This window comes from Phaenicophaeus curvirostris, chromosome 4 (genome assembly GCF_032191515.1).
Source record: "Phaenicophaeus curvirostris isolate KB17595 chromosome 4, BPBGC_Pcur_1.0, whole genome shotgun sequence".
Lineage (NCBI taxonomy): Eukaryota > Metazoa > Chordata > Aves > Cuculiformes > Cuculidae > Phaenicophaeus > Phaenicophaeus curvirostris.
In genome coordinates this window covers 2,347,060-2,361,328 of record NC_091395.1, presented here as the reverse complement: position 1 = coordinate 2,361,328, position 14,269 = coordinate 2,347,060, and the positions used below count along the sequence as shown (strand labels likewise).

The 14,269-nt window shown below is 42.6% G+C and overlaps 1 protein-coding gene across 1 annotated transcript in view; it reads right to left on the bottom strand.

The window, feature by feature from the left end:
• Positions 1-14,269, bottom strand: part of FRAS1 (Fraser extracellular matrix complex subunit 1) — a 150,618-nt gene that overhangs the window by 133,549 nt on the left and 2,800 nt on the right. The window contains exon 2 of the mRNA XM_069855071.1: positions 13,159-13,190. Within this exon, the coding sequence (XP_069711172.1) occupies positions 13,159-13,190 (32 nt within the window). The remainder of the gene's footprint in view (positions 1-13,158; positions 13,191-14,269) is intronic.

Here is a 14,269-nt window from a genome sequence, read left to right as displayed (position 1 = left end):
GAGCATAAGCTGAAACGTGTCTCTGTTTCCACAGCTCTCACAGCTCACTTAGGCAGTTTCCATCACTGAAAAGCACAACGGTGACACTTATGGCACTCTAATTATATTAAATATCTAAAGCCTTTAAAATATTGGTGTAACCATCTAAAGGGGGAAAGGCTCAATTACCAAGGTTATTTTTTTCCTATTTCATCTAGCCAAGAACAACCGTTAAGAGGTTGTTGTACAAGACGTGATGGATTTAACCAGATGCTCTCATCGTTTCTACTGCAGTGCTGGAAAAAACAGCTTCTATAAATACACTAAAAAGCCAATGAATTACAGAAGCATGAAATTACTTCAGTAAGGTTAAAAACAAGCTAGCATCGTATGGAAAGCATTGAAAATATTAAGTATAGAGACCTCATTGCAGCTCCCACACAGACAGCACTACTGCTGGTTTTAACAGGGAGTTTACTTATTGAAGCTGCCATATGAGGAATTATCATCTCCTCGGGCTGAACATGTGGATTTATCAGCTATTTGTAGAGGCTAAAGAAAGCATCTGTTTAAACAGGGTGCTGAGCAAGAGATATGACCTTGAAGAGCAGCTCAGTCCCCTTGCTGGTACCTGCAAACCAAAAAATATATTCACATGTAAGACTAAAAAGAGGGAAAGGCCACATATTGACAAACTGCTGTGGTCAAGCTTTAACATTAGTGAAGGGTTTAATAACTCACATTCCACCTATCAATGAATTAAGCTTCGAAATTGAAACAAGCCTATAAACAGAGGCTGAATTCATTTTCGGAATCAGAGCTGCCTGCATCTTGCATATTCTTGCAAAGCCACAGGCTCAAAAGCATTCAGCACTGCTTGCTGATAAGCAGTGGCAGCCAGGGAAAGATACTTTGCTTAGAAAGCATCACTTCCAATTTATTTTTTATATTAATACTTCCTATTTTTATTAGGGAAATCAATTATCACAATAATAATTAAAAAATGCTGATGAGAGGGCTTCGTATTACTACTCAATGCTTCTGCCAGCCTGGACAAGCATCCACATCCATCTCCCACCAGACAGGAACGTCATGCCAAGTGGCTAACTGAACAACACATCGGATGCTAATCATAGTAGGAAAAGCAGCTTAACTGCACAGCCCACTCCTAGGATGCAAAATATCATGGAAGACACCTTTTCCTAGGAAATTCAAGAGGCTTGCCTCTGATCTCACAGGTATTTCTCTGTCTGCAGCAAGAAGAACTGACACGCTTACATCTTGTGAGTTTAAGCTTACATCTTCCTCCACAAAAAGATATTGATGGATTGCAACACGGGCAGGGGAGGGGAGATGAAGTGTCTGTGGTAACTCCAGCACACTCCTACCAAAACATCAGGCAATTCAGAGGTCTTGCCACTCTTCTACAGCCACCAAACCCTTCTACAACACACCAGAGAGGATCCCATGACTTTCTGGGGCTGGGCTGTTACTAAAATGCCTATGAGAAACCCTCTGTGGCACAATACCAAGGCAGGACAGGCAGAGGGCTGTTAAACCATATCATCTTCCAGAAGCAACAGTGAGATCAGCATTGTCTTAATTCTGCTCAGAAGAATCAAAGTATTAATGGACCAGACAGAAAACCACCTAGGATTATAGAGGGAAATGATTTTAAACTCAGTACTTTTTAGCACGCCAATGTGTCTCAGCTGTCAAGAATCACCTTCCCATTTAAAAACCTGTCACGGCAAGACACAGCTCCTTGTGCTACAGCAGGATTTAACCCTAGATTTAACAGTCTGGAATGTAGGATTCCTCACAAAGTCAGATGGTTAGCACTGAGTTTCCCTGCGTTTGTGATGATGGATGAGGTACACACTGAGCACACACACGAAGCACTTATGGGCAGAGCGAGCACCCACGGGGTTATTTAAGCCTCTTTTGCTGCATCTCAGTTTTCCTCTGGTCTGTTACCAAGCCTTGTCTGTAAAAAAAGGAAAGATTTCACTTTATTTGCCAAGGTTATGTAAAATTAAATTCTGGGACAAATTCTGCTCAATTTAGATCTGACCGTATCTCTGTTAGTTCCATTTTATGACCTCTCCAGATGTCTTTGGAAGTAGCCTGTTAGACACAGTTTTGTCCGAAGGATTTAATTAAATTTTAAAGAGATTTTCATTAAGTTTATAGTTTCATCCCGGGAATCACTGTTTTAAATAAAATATGAAGAGAGAGTTAAGGATTACTTTGTAGGTCACTTTTCTTTTGGAAGCTTTCCCCACAACAGTAGATTGAGGCACTTTTAGGCTCTCTTGAGACACTTTAGGTTCTCTTTCCACAAGCATGACTGTTTCACTGAGAAACTGAGAAAGAGAGGAGTAGATGTTACTTTTAAGTGCCTCCAATTTAAAATCAAACTCAAGTTTTCAAAATGGAACACTTCTAAATTCTGATTCTTTAAAACACAACAAACAAATCAACTGGAATCAAAATGTAGCAGTTACCTTTACTCTCTAATATTGAGAACTGAACTGTAAATTAACTCCTTAAATATTCAAGACAATCAGACTTTTTACATCTATAGAAGAATCTACAATAAACCGCAAAAAATGTGGGAAAGAAACTGCTAACAAGTTTGCTCACGTTTTCACCTGAAACCATGAAATCCATAACACGATTTACTGCATCCACTACCTCAGGAACTGGCTGTTAGTGTGTCAGCAATGACAACTCTCTTGAAAGCAGTGTAGGTTTTCAAGTTCATAACTAAACAACCGACTCTCTATTTCCTCTGTAAGTAGAATATTCATGAACCCCAAAAGAATGCTTGACTTACAGCACATTGGCCTCATGCTGGCCAAGCACCCAAAAGGAATTATTCCCACATGATTACGACCAAATCTATTCATGAAGGACAACAGATGAATTCCCAGGAAGTGAAAAGGTTACCATTCTCAGGGACCCTACGTTCCCATTAGAAACAGGATTTCTAGTTCGATCACTGAGATACGTAAAAGGGTATGTGTACAGGTGCAGGTCTAAAGTTTCTCACCTTTGTCACATTGCTGCAAGACCTCAACTTTCCACTCCCGTTGATGTCACTGAAAACTTGTGCTCAATAACAACATAAACCAAAACATCCCAATTTTGAACCTGCGAGAAGTTCAATTTTGATCTCCATAAAACACACAGCAAACAGTTTATGAAACTTCCTATTTTTTTCTTTTAGTAATGAAACATCTGGCTTAAAAATCTTCAATTAATACAAGAAGAAATTATGTTCAGGATATAAAATTTGGAGGAAGAGGGAAAGCTTTTTTCCCCCTGACTGATCCTCAAAAAAACCAGTTAAGGGTGTCTGAAAACGCCCAGGACTCTCCTTAGCTGTAGTATTCTAGCTGCTAATGTAAAGATACTTCTGATGCTGAGCTTATGGGGTTCATTAGAGGATTCATCACTGAGTGATTCTAAAGTAGCCACAATGATTACAAAACTGAGTGAGCACCAAGTATTTTACCCTAACAGGTCTATCTTAAGCTACCGCTCACCGATAAAATGACAGCAGTCAAAAAATTACAGTGGTCTTCCAATGGAATTCTTTAAGGTATTCCCACAAGGAGCTATTTAATATGCCTGGCAGAAATATAGACATCCAAACATCATAAACTTCAGAGCACCACAGCATCACAGGGCTCTCTTTACAGCCGCTTTCAAAGCTGATGGATCTGAGCCGTGATAGGAAATCAGTGCACTCATCTGGAAGAGCTTCATATTTGGGATTATTTCCATCTATTCTATGACTTCCTGAAAGCACCAAGGAATATCTTAGGTTCCTCGTGAAATTCAGCAGTTCCAACAACAACAATAGGAGCACTAATGTTTACTAAAAAGGCTCAGAGAATGATTTATCCTGGACAGCTTTGCATCAATTAATTTAACAAGCCTGTACAATAACTACCACGGTGAGGTGGTTCCATATTGGCATTTCTCATGGGGACATGAGTTATTCAAGAGGAAAAATTGGGAAGAAAACACATGAACCAACCTGGGAGAGAAGAAATTCCACATGGGACCGCTGTCCAGACACAGCAGTCCAATTTTGTCTTTTATTTCTAAGCTTTGACAGTCCAAATAGTTCTGCTTTGACCCGTGAACCAGAGAGTGCCAAGTTGTGCTTTTCAATGCTAAAGGCCCTTTTTGGTGCCTACACAACAACTCAGTTACCCAGAAACAAAGTTCAATGTTAACACACAGGCCTGGTACTTTGAGAGCCAGCTGAAAGGATTACATCAATTTTGGTGCCATTTTGCGTTATACAAATGCATCTAAACCAGCCTCTTTCGTTTGTCCTGATCATTTTCACATGAATTGATACTCTACCATGATGACAAAGAAAGCTGTTTATACAGGAAGGGCAGAAGAAATTCCAACTGCGCTAACAACCAGTTGCTTTTGTTTCTAATCAAAACCAGCTTGTTTAAATTTATTTTTCTCTATAGACGGAGAAAGTTTCTTGTTGATACACACTAGTAGCTTCAACACTTCTAACAATTACAATTAGAATTAGGATTTCCCTGCACCCTTATGAGAGGGTCTCAGCCTGTCCTTGGACAGCAGGTGCTCCAGCCCTCTCAATGTACAGACTCTGTTTCTGGCACCCCACCACCCCAGGAGAAAACCAACATTAGAAGAAAACAGCCCAGGTTCCCAGATCACAATACCTTCAATGTGACCTACCCACACCTGTACAGCAAAACAGAGAGAATCTGTGTGCATTTAGGGAGCTGAAAGAACATCTCAGACACACACATTAGGGCAATTGCTTGCTCCAGTGAGCCACAGCAAATAAAGCAAACATCTCAAGCTCTTTTACTAAAGCGATGTGTTCTCAAAGCACAGAAGCTGCCAGACAAAACTCCTGTCTCCCTTCAGGGAGCAGGAAACCTCTCCTGACCATCTGCTGGGTGCCGGATGGACCTATGTGTCATCGCAGTGTATGCTGCAGTCACCATAACGCAACAACCACGTGCCAAGGAGAAATGCATATGCAGAGAAACTCGCAAGTGTGCCTCATGAGACTGAAAATAGCCTTGTTCTCCTACCTGTTGAGGAGGTTACTTCCCTCTCCCTCTTTCATCAGCTACAAGCAAGTGAGCTCCTCTTGTTACTGCATGCTTTCAAATGGCTTTCCGATACAACACCTTTCTGTTTCTTTTCTAACACAAAGTAAGAACAACAAATCCTCCTGACTTTTTTGGCTCCAGCCTGCTGTCTTCATTTTCTCTTTCCTGATGTACAGGCATATTCAGAGTTTAAACACCGCTTCTGTAAAACATTGTCTGGGGATAATTAAAATTATATTGATGTTCCTGATTCAACAAGGGCTGATTCTCCAAAATTAAAATAATTTCTGACACAGAAAATTTCAATTAAATCCCTTCTGGAAAGGCAGGCTGTGAATTCCAACCCAAACACCCTCTTCCACTTGTAGCATGCAGATCTGCCGCTGCCTGGCACAACCCAGAGATAAAGGGACCACGTCTCCTATACACCTTTATGCTCGTAAATCTACCCCTTCTGAACAAACCCCCCACCCTAAAGACAAAAGGCAAACAGTAACCTGGTCAATGTTGTGATAGTGCTGAAGGGAGGGAAAGAATGAGGAAGCACAACTGGAATTAGTTACCTAGCAAAGGAAAGAAAGGAATTTTTCTTCCTGGGAATTTAAAAAGGAAAAGTAAATGACAAATTACAAGACATTATTTCCCAAGCAAGGCTCTTCAAATGCATCCAGAAAGATGACTTAAGAAATTTATAAACACTAGATAATTTAAATTGTTGTCCTGATGAATGAATCCAGGAGAAATCTAGACGTCCTGCCAAGGCTCTGGCATATAGCTCCTGTAACTGTGTCATTAAACGTTAATCATCTGCTTCATTCAGTGTTTGTGGATGAACAGATACCATCCAGGAAGATCACTGAAACGGAAAACGTGGAACAGGGCAGCGCTTGTAAAGACCCTGATCTCCAAATAAGGCTGCTGCCAGATCACCTCCCACAACATAGTGAAGAGGGAAGCACGAGTCTTCCACCAGCCAGGACAGAGGATGAAGAAGAACCCCAAAGCAGAATCCCAACAGTCAGTACTCACACCTTCATGGAAAAAATCCACAGGCTACAGTCATTATGGACAGCCTGGAGCCTCCGTTTACAGCTTAGAAGCACCACAATCCACAGAATCACCTCTTTTAGTTTATTAACATGTCCCATATCCCTTCTGTGCTATCTAAAGCAGAGTTGTTTCAAAAATCTTTTTTTGCCACAAACACCACGTGTGCCTGAATGTTTAGGAAGAGTATCCTTCAGGTTTGAACCTGGGGCTGAAGGCTGCTCCTAAACATATCCAACAACTGCAGAGGACCACAAATTCACTGCTGGACTGCTAGAATACAAGATCCCATTTATACAGAGAGAAAAGAAGCATTTCTGACCAGCAAGCATATCAGAAAAGCACACAGGTACACACAGAGACACCGAAGAATTGAAGAGGAGGGAAATGGATGATAAATTGAGTGCATTTGCAGCCCATTGCGGAGGGAGCTGTGAAATGCCTCTCTCAGGTAAGTATAGCAGATAAATCCTTGCAGGTAAGCAAGGTCATCAGCTTCTTGCTTCAGCTGCGTCAGGTTTAATGTTGAGGCACAGTGATTGATGCAGAGAAGCCAGCCTCACCACTGCCTAGGTGTTTCATAAAAAGAGACAAGCAAACAGTGCCCGGAGAAACCAAGAGGGTGCCCTGCAGATGCAATTCCTGGCTCCCAGCACAAGGGAGACTGAACAACGCTGCTTCACCAAGACCAACGGGACCAAGACATAGGAGAGAAGTGCCTGGGACTGGAGACAGGACCAGCCCAGCCACCCTCTGTCTTTTTCCCAATTCCTGTGTTTCTCCCCTTTTGCATCCATTACAGGATGATATAAGGCAGCTGTTGAATGAAGGTGGTGGTATATGACTTCGTTTGTCCTGTTACGAACAACTTTCTCTTCATTGGCACAAGGTGTAGCAAGTGAGAGCAGCAGCACTGAGCCCATGGCAGGCAATGCTGCCATTCAGTTCCAACGTGTGAATACCCTCACAGCACTCCTGAGATGTGAAAACCTCTGGAAACTACCAGCCTACAGCGCTGCCAAAGCGCTCTGGCTCAAGGCCACAGGTTCCTGACTAAAGCAGAATTCACCTCTGCTTACAGCAGGGCCGGGGCAGACCCTTCTGGGGTTTTAAAGACATTAACACCCACCTCTCAGCAGTTCTGCATTTAGTGTTTTATTTAAGGACATGAGAGCTCCACAAGACTTATATTCAGAGGTAAAAGTGAAAAAGGAACCAAAAATCCCACTGATGTGCAAACTGTACTGCCTGTCTGTATGCACTATGCCAAAGCCCTTATACTGAGATATACAACTAACACAAGCAAGATTTTACCATGTGTTATTTGGTATTCAGAACAAGTTTCAAGCTGCTACAAAACAAAATAAATGGGATCATTCTACTCTCAGCTATGCTAACAGAGCAGTGTTTCCATATAATATGAGAGTTTGTTTTCTCAGACCAAAAAACGACATTTAGCAACCTTCTGTATGAGAACCACTGACAGCTAAAAGAAGAATCATTATATATTAAAATGCGTGCCTCGGTCCACAAAAAAGCCTCATCCCTTTACTAATTAAGAGACAAGAATTCCCTACATCCACAGCAGGATAATCTTCATCTTGTATCTACGCTGCTTTCACCTAGTACCATGGAATAAAAAGGTACACCCATTCCTCTGTATTATACTATTATTTTCAAGAAACGCCAAGACAGAACACACATGCAGCATATGCTTTATTCAAACCACACTTTTGTCTTTATTTCTGATCTTCAGTTGATCTCAGCCTTCCAAAACCCACAAGTGGAAGGTAGTTCCTACAGAATGAACCTTAACCCCATACCATTCAGATGAATTGAGAGTTCTACTCTCCACTACCGTGCACTTTCATTCACCACCACACAAGGCAAGGATAAGTCAGATACCAAGCCCTACACATCACACAAAAACATTATTCAGTGTTAGGCACTTGCTCTAAACAGGGTTAAAAGACTGCACAGCAACACTGCAGAGTCAGGCTCCGCTGCACCAAGCCCTTCCATCACTACTCTCTGAAGTCCTGGGAGAGTCACAGCATCTAATTGTATCTGTTCAATAAATAAAAATCATCACAAATAGGATATTAGTCAGCTCGCATCTGCAAGAATACATCCAGCCTGCAACGGCAGCAAAAAGCAACCCCAAGCTTGCCAGCCTCCAACAGGAATAACTCTTTACATCCTTGCTACTCATGGCAGTGTGGGAGACCATGGAAGAGCATGGATTGCAGGCTGCTCAAAGAAGAACCCCCACAGCAAGTTGGATAATACTCCAGTGTTCGGTAAAACATTCATTTGAACATCATACAGGAGATGATTCCTGCTGCTGTAAACCAGAGTTTAGAGCTACACAGTGTTACAAGTATATTATAAACAGAAATTTATGCGTTTGCTCCCTTTGGAGCTAAGGATGTACCCCCAGGCTAAGTACTGGCATTATTTAAATCACATTATTTAAAAAACAAAAGCTAATCCCTTTTGACCTTTGTAAAAGTTAGCAAGTAAAACCGTCGACTGAACTCTTCAGTTCTGGTCTCATTTTTCAGTAGTAAGTTGTTACCCTTCCTTTGCTAATTCAAAACATTCCCTAACCAGAAGTGCTCTGCACCTGCTAACATTTATTGCAAATAGCTTCTATTCTGAACAAATGCAGTGACTATCTGGAGTGGGAGACACACAATTTTGAAAAAAAAAAAAGCATTTTCTATTTATTCTATTCCCTTTTCATTTCTGACTCAGCACAAACTACAGATGGAAACTCAAATCTGATTTTAAAAGCATGAAATCAAGCTTTCTTTAACCAACAAAATGTACACCTATAACTGCAAGATGTTATCAAATTTACGTGAAGATTTAAAGGGATATTTTTTTATTGAATAGGAAAAATGTTCCATGCCCTCAGCCCTGCCAGATAGTTCCAACTGTTTTATTGTCACAAACTCCAAACTTCTAGCTTCAACATTTTCATGCACTTTGTTCTTCAGACACAGCACCTGAAACTTGTAGTTTTGCTTCTGCCCTCTTGCCACTGAAATGAGCTAAACAAGCCAAATATAATTCCATAAGAAACATTTCCAAAGCAGAGCAAGCAGCCACCTCCAGCACAACACAGCTCCATGCCTCCACCATTTCATTCCCTTGCCTCTTGCCAGTGTTCGCTCAGTCAGCCCAGCTCCTTCCAAGGGTTTATAAAAAAAAAATCACAGTGAATGCACACACTAAGGTGATGAGCTGATTTATAACAGAGCCAATGGAAGCTGTATTTAAACAATAAGCATCTGTCAACAGGGGATTTTTTAATTATTATTATTATTATTTTGTGGCCTCTGCCATGGCTGACTGCAGAGCAGAATTAAAACCACTTTAAAAACCCTGAACTGTCTGAAAAACCACAATTATTTTAATTATTTTTTTCCCTTTTCTGGAAAAAGCATGCTGCTCTTTTGACTGATTGCTAAACCCAAAGTCTCTTCTTTAAAGATGTTCAAGTCAGCCAATCACTTCAGTTAACTTGAATCCTTTTCCAGGCAGTCCAGGAAAAAGAGAAGCAAATGATTCTGTACTTCTACCAAAAATTTTACTGTAGATTACATTAGGGCTTTTTATTCTGTTCATAACTTTAATTCAGACTCCAAGATTAAAAACCTATTTCCTTTCAAGAAAAGTTGCGTGGATTGATTGGTGCTTTACAGTGTTAAGAAAGCTCCATGTGTCTCCTGAAACTTCCAAAGGAATCGGTCAATCCAGAAATTCATCCTTACATGCACCACCAGCAGCTGTTGCAACAGACAATGTTTTAACATGTTTTTACATAGATGAAACAAAAATCTACTGGAGAACGCTCAGCTGGACTTGTCCTTCCTTACTGCAATGTCCACAGACAATGTCATTTATCAAGTTACACCTTCCATTTAAACGAACTCCCACCTCAACTGACAGCCCTATGTGCTTCCCCTCTCCTCCTCCCAGGGCTGAAATCTCCTCTTGGGACAAGCCAGATGGCAGAAAGACGCAGTTGTGGACTTGATCAATACCACACACACATTTACTTTCATTGTGACACGAATGTCTCCTCATTTCACCTGCACTTCCCTCCAGCTACAGAACAGTCATATATTTTCTTCATTGCAAAGTAAAGGAAGCAGCTGCACTCATGTGGATCTGAAAATTCCCTTTAAGGTGAAGGCAGAGGGAGGAACGCAAACCTCAGCACAGCAGGGAATCACACACAGAGATGTGGTTTTCCTTGGAGGAAACATATGCACAGAAGCTGACCCTTGGTATGCAAGCAGCCAAATCAGTTAAGCAAGACACAGAACTTTGGTGGCGTTCACGATTCAAGCAGCTCTGAAGTGCCTGCATTCACCACGCTTCAGTGTTTGATTTATGCACCAAGGATTTTCCAAGTGACTTCAGAGTTTGGGTCTGCAGCAGAAGCAAAATAGACAAAGGCCATAAAGCAAGACTTGGGGCAAACAGCATTCCCACAGTAACCCAAGAATAGCTCACCTACAACTGCCTGCATATGAAACTCTGAGGAAAAAGCTATGAATAGCAGGAGACTGCAAGGAAATGGTGTTTCTAACCATAGTTTAAAACACAAAACAGTTTCTAGGGTTTTCTCTTGTAAGTTGTCAGCAGCTCCATCAGCATCACAAGTGGACTATGGTGCTGCCACTCCAGGTGGGAGCTGTCAGAAGAGGGTGTAGAGTTTGGCCCGATGCCTTTCTTGTCATTCAGAAAGGCTTTCTTTCCAGTGAGTAAATGGTTTGTAAGCAAACACACCCAGAAGTCTCAACCCTCCTCTGGAACAGATTCTATAAAGATTGCATCCTTAGCTTGCACGTTTGTCCTGTCACTGGGATTTCTTCATGTACATGCAGCTTTCCAAAGTCATATACAAATGCTAAAACCACAAAACCATCCCCCAGGCTGCTTCTCCGCTCCCCTCTGCACATCGCAGCACCGCTAGTGAGGAACTTCCAGTCCAATTCTGCTGTCACATCCATCCCTGCTCTCTCATGTCAGGGCCCCAGACTTCAAAACACACCTTTCCGAGATAGCGGCCTTCTGTATGGACAGTGCAAGCTCTGCAGCTCTATCACAGCTACATCCCAACAGCCCACAAGTACCAACTGCTTGGAAATTGTCATACAATTCATACTCATCCACTGCCTCTAGTGTCTGACTTCCACCACACTTCACCACGCCAACTTCAATGCTGCTGTCAGGAGCAGCACAAATCAGACAATGAAACAAGTCCTATTACAGGTTCTTCTCCATCTGTGATTTCCACAGTTGCCTGTGCGGTCTCTGCTTTCTGAGGGAAAACCAGTCACCCAAAGAAACCTGTGAAGCAGCATCACAGAGGAGGATGCGTGCAGCCCACAGGTCTTGTGTACTGCATGTGACATTTTCCCCATCTGGGTCAGAAATGTTGTGGATTTAGCACCTGTTCTGAGATTGCCAGCAGAAGCCACAGGGCCTGTCCTTTGATCTATATTCAATTCCAAAGAGTAATCAAAAGCTGCTACATAAGTGCATACCAAATGGAAGAAATGCTGAAACAGCTCACGGAAAAGCAAGCAAAGGCCATTCCCACACCAAGCATCACTCAGGAAAGCAGGTACATCTTCAGACGTGGCAATGACAAGAGACAGGATAGGTCCTTGTTCAAGAATGACAAGCTGGAGTTGTTCAAGTTTCACTTGCTAATGAATATCAGCTGTACACCTGCATCAGTTTTGTGTCTGCTCTAAGTTTTGCTGCAGAGCAATCCTCCGTACAGCCGATCAGAACACTAAGAAAATACGAAAGGGAAGAAAGGAAAACCCCAAATCTGTGACTGAGATGCCAGCAATCACCAGAGACAGCTGAATCCCCTTCCTTGCTAGCCCTTCAGCTCAGACACTGCCCTTGCTGAGCTGCAATGCTCCGCAGAAAGAGACCAGCCATACAGGCCACCACCTGAGCTGGAATCCAGACAAACTTTCCAACAACTCTTACGACACCAGTGCTCCACAGCGCATTATGAAGAGGAGCTTCAGCTTCCTCGCAAGCCACCCATTGAAAACATTCACCTCCAGCAATTCCCCCTAGTTCCCTCCTTGAAGCAGAAAAACTTGCCAGACCCTGCATCCATGTTGAAGCACCTGCCACCAGTTATTTCCAGGATACCCAGTGGTGACGTGTCACGTACACAGAGCACATATCAAGCTTTGTGGAGAGCTCAGAGGGAAATAAAACCCCAGGCTTTCCCTGACAGCTGCCGCATGCTGCCGCCCAGCCTGCGGTAACAAATCCCTGAGAACATCTGCTGGGGGTTGGAGGCAGGTACAGAAGCACTCCAGAAATCTACAGTTGCTCAGTCATTTCCTTTTAGCCCAGAGAGCAAAAGCAAAGCAGACAAGTGTTACAAAGCAAAACACTGTTTATGAATTGTTAAAAACTGTGATTCTTGTACCAAGCTATTCATGGATTATGTACACACAAAGAGGAAGACTACAAATGCTTTGGGTTTACAAAGAAGAGTCAAGCACGCAGTACTTACCATAAACAGCTGAGAGGAAAAGGTGTTAAATTCTTGTCATTTATATCTTATTAATTCAGGAAAAAAATGCAGCACCTACCCTAGTATTGCAGTGACATTTTACAAAGCATAACCTCTGTCCTGCCCAGGACTGTACATTTGTGATTCATGTGGATTCTCAGAACCCTGAAATCCCTCATCTTTTCAGAAACTGGGCAAAGGAGCTGCAGTTAGAAGCAGTGAGAGCTGTGCTGAGGAGGACATTCGGGTTCAAAGATCAAAGGAGAATTTCCAGTCTCTCTGAGGGTAATATTTATTTTGCTGCCATTTTCCAGCAGGCTGAAGGCTCACAGCTGCAACATCAGCCATCCCAGTCGTGACAAAACCCAGGAACTAGAGACAAGTTCAACAGCACCTTCTCAAACACTTCCCCAGCAGAACACACTTGAGCTTACCTACCTCAAACAAGAAGCCTTGGTAGACACAAGAACCTGCGGGATAAAAAACATAAAAGAGATTAGAAACAAGTAATAACAGCTCATGCCTCAGCAAACCAGTGCCTCACAACCTGCTGTGTAGCAGAATCTGCAGCACTGAGCAGCCACCTCTGGCCATGCACAAGCCCAAACACAGTTTTGGGGCAGCAGGGCAACCCCTGGGTAAGCTTCAAACTGCAGTGTCAGAGACTGCAGCCCAGATGGATTCACTTGGGAAGTGGCACGAGCAAGGCAGAGAGAAAAGGGGAGAGCTGCCAACACAAGGCAGCTGATCTTGAAGCACTAGTTAGCACATGCCTAGGCAGCACCTCACAGGACCACTGAGGAAGCATCACAGCATCGTAATGGCAAGTTCCCCATCACCAATAACCACCCACTTTTCACGAGGGCTAATATAACCCACCCCCACCATCACCTCAAGCTCTCAGACAGGTGACAAATTCAGACACAGGTGCCACCCATGCAAGGAGCACGAGTTCTCTCCTTCCACTGTCACAAAGGCTACCCTGATAAGATAGGAATTCTCACCATACACACTCAAGACAAAGCTCAGAATTCTCTTTGAACTCTGAGTAACTGCCCAAGCTCTCACTGAAATAAAGGAAGCCACAGCTATTCAAGGGCAAAATATGGGCCTTGAAAATGCAAGGTTACACAGCATTTAAATTGCGTGCTGAAGAGCGCTGTCTCCTCCGTGCTCCTATAAATCCTTTCATCATTTAGAGGAGAAACAAATAAGCACATGAATATATGCATAAAAATGCAATCATGGCGAGAAGAGCTGGCGTAAATTCCTGCTCCTAAATCACTCCTTCATGGGCAACAGGTCACATCTCTCCTAACGACAGCTTCACAGGACTCCTCCTGCTTCAGCCTTCCTAGTCCTCACCACTGACACTGCTGGCTGGGAGAAGGGTTCTCCAGGCAAGTGAGAGAGATATCACCCAGCCAAGCATACTTTATATATTTGACTTCAATAAATCAGATAAGAATTTAGAAAATAAAACCATGAATAAGTTGAATGACAGTTTTTTCATTGATTTTCAGGGAAACAGCTGCTTGCAAATATCTAC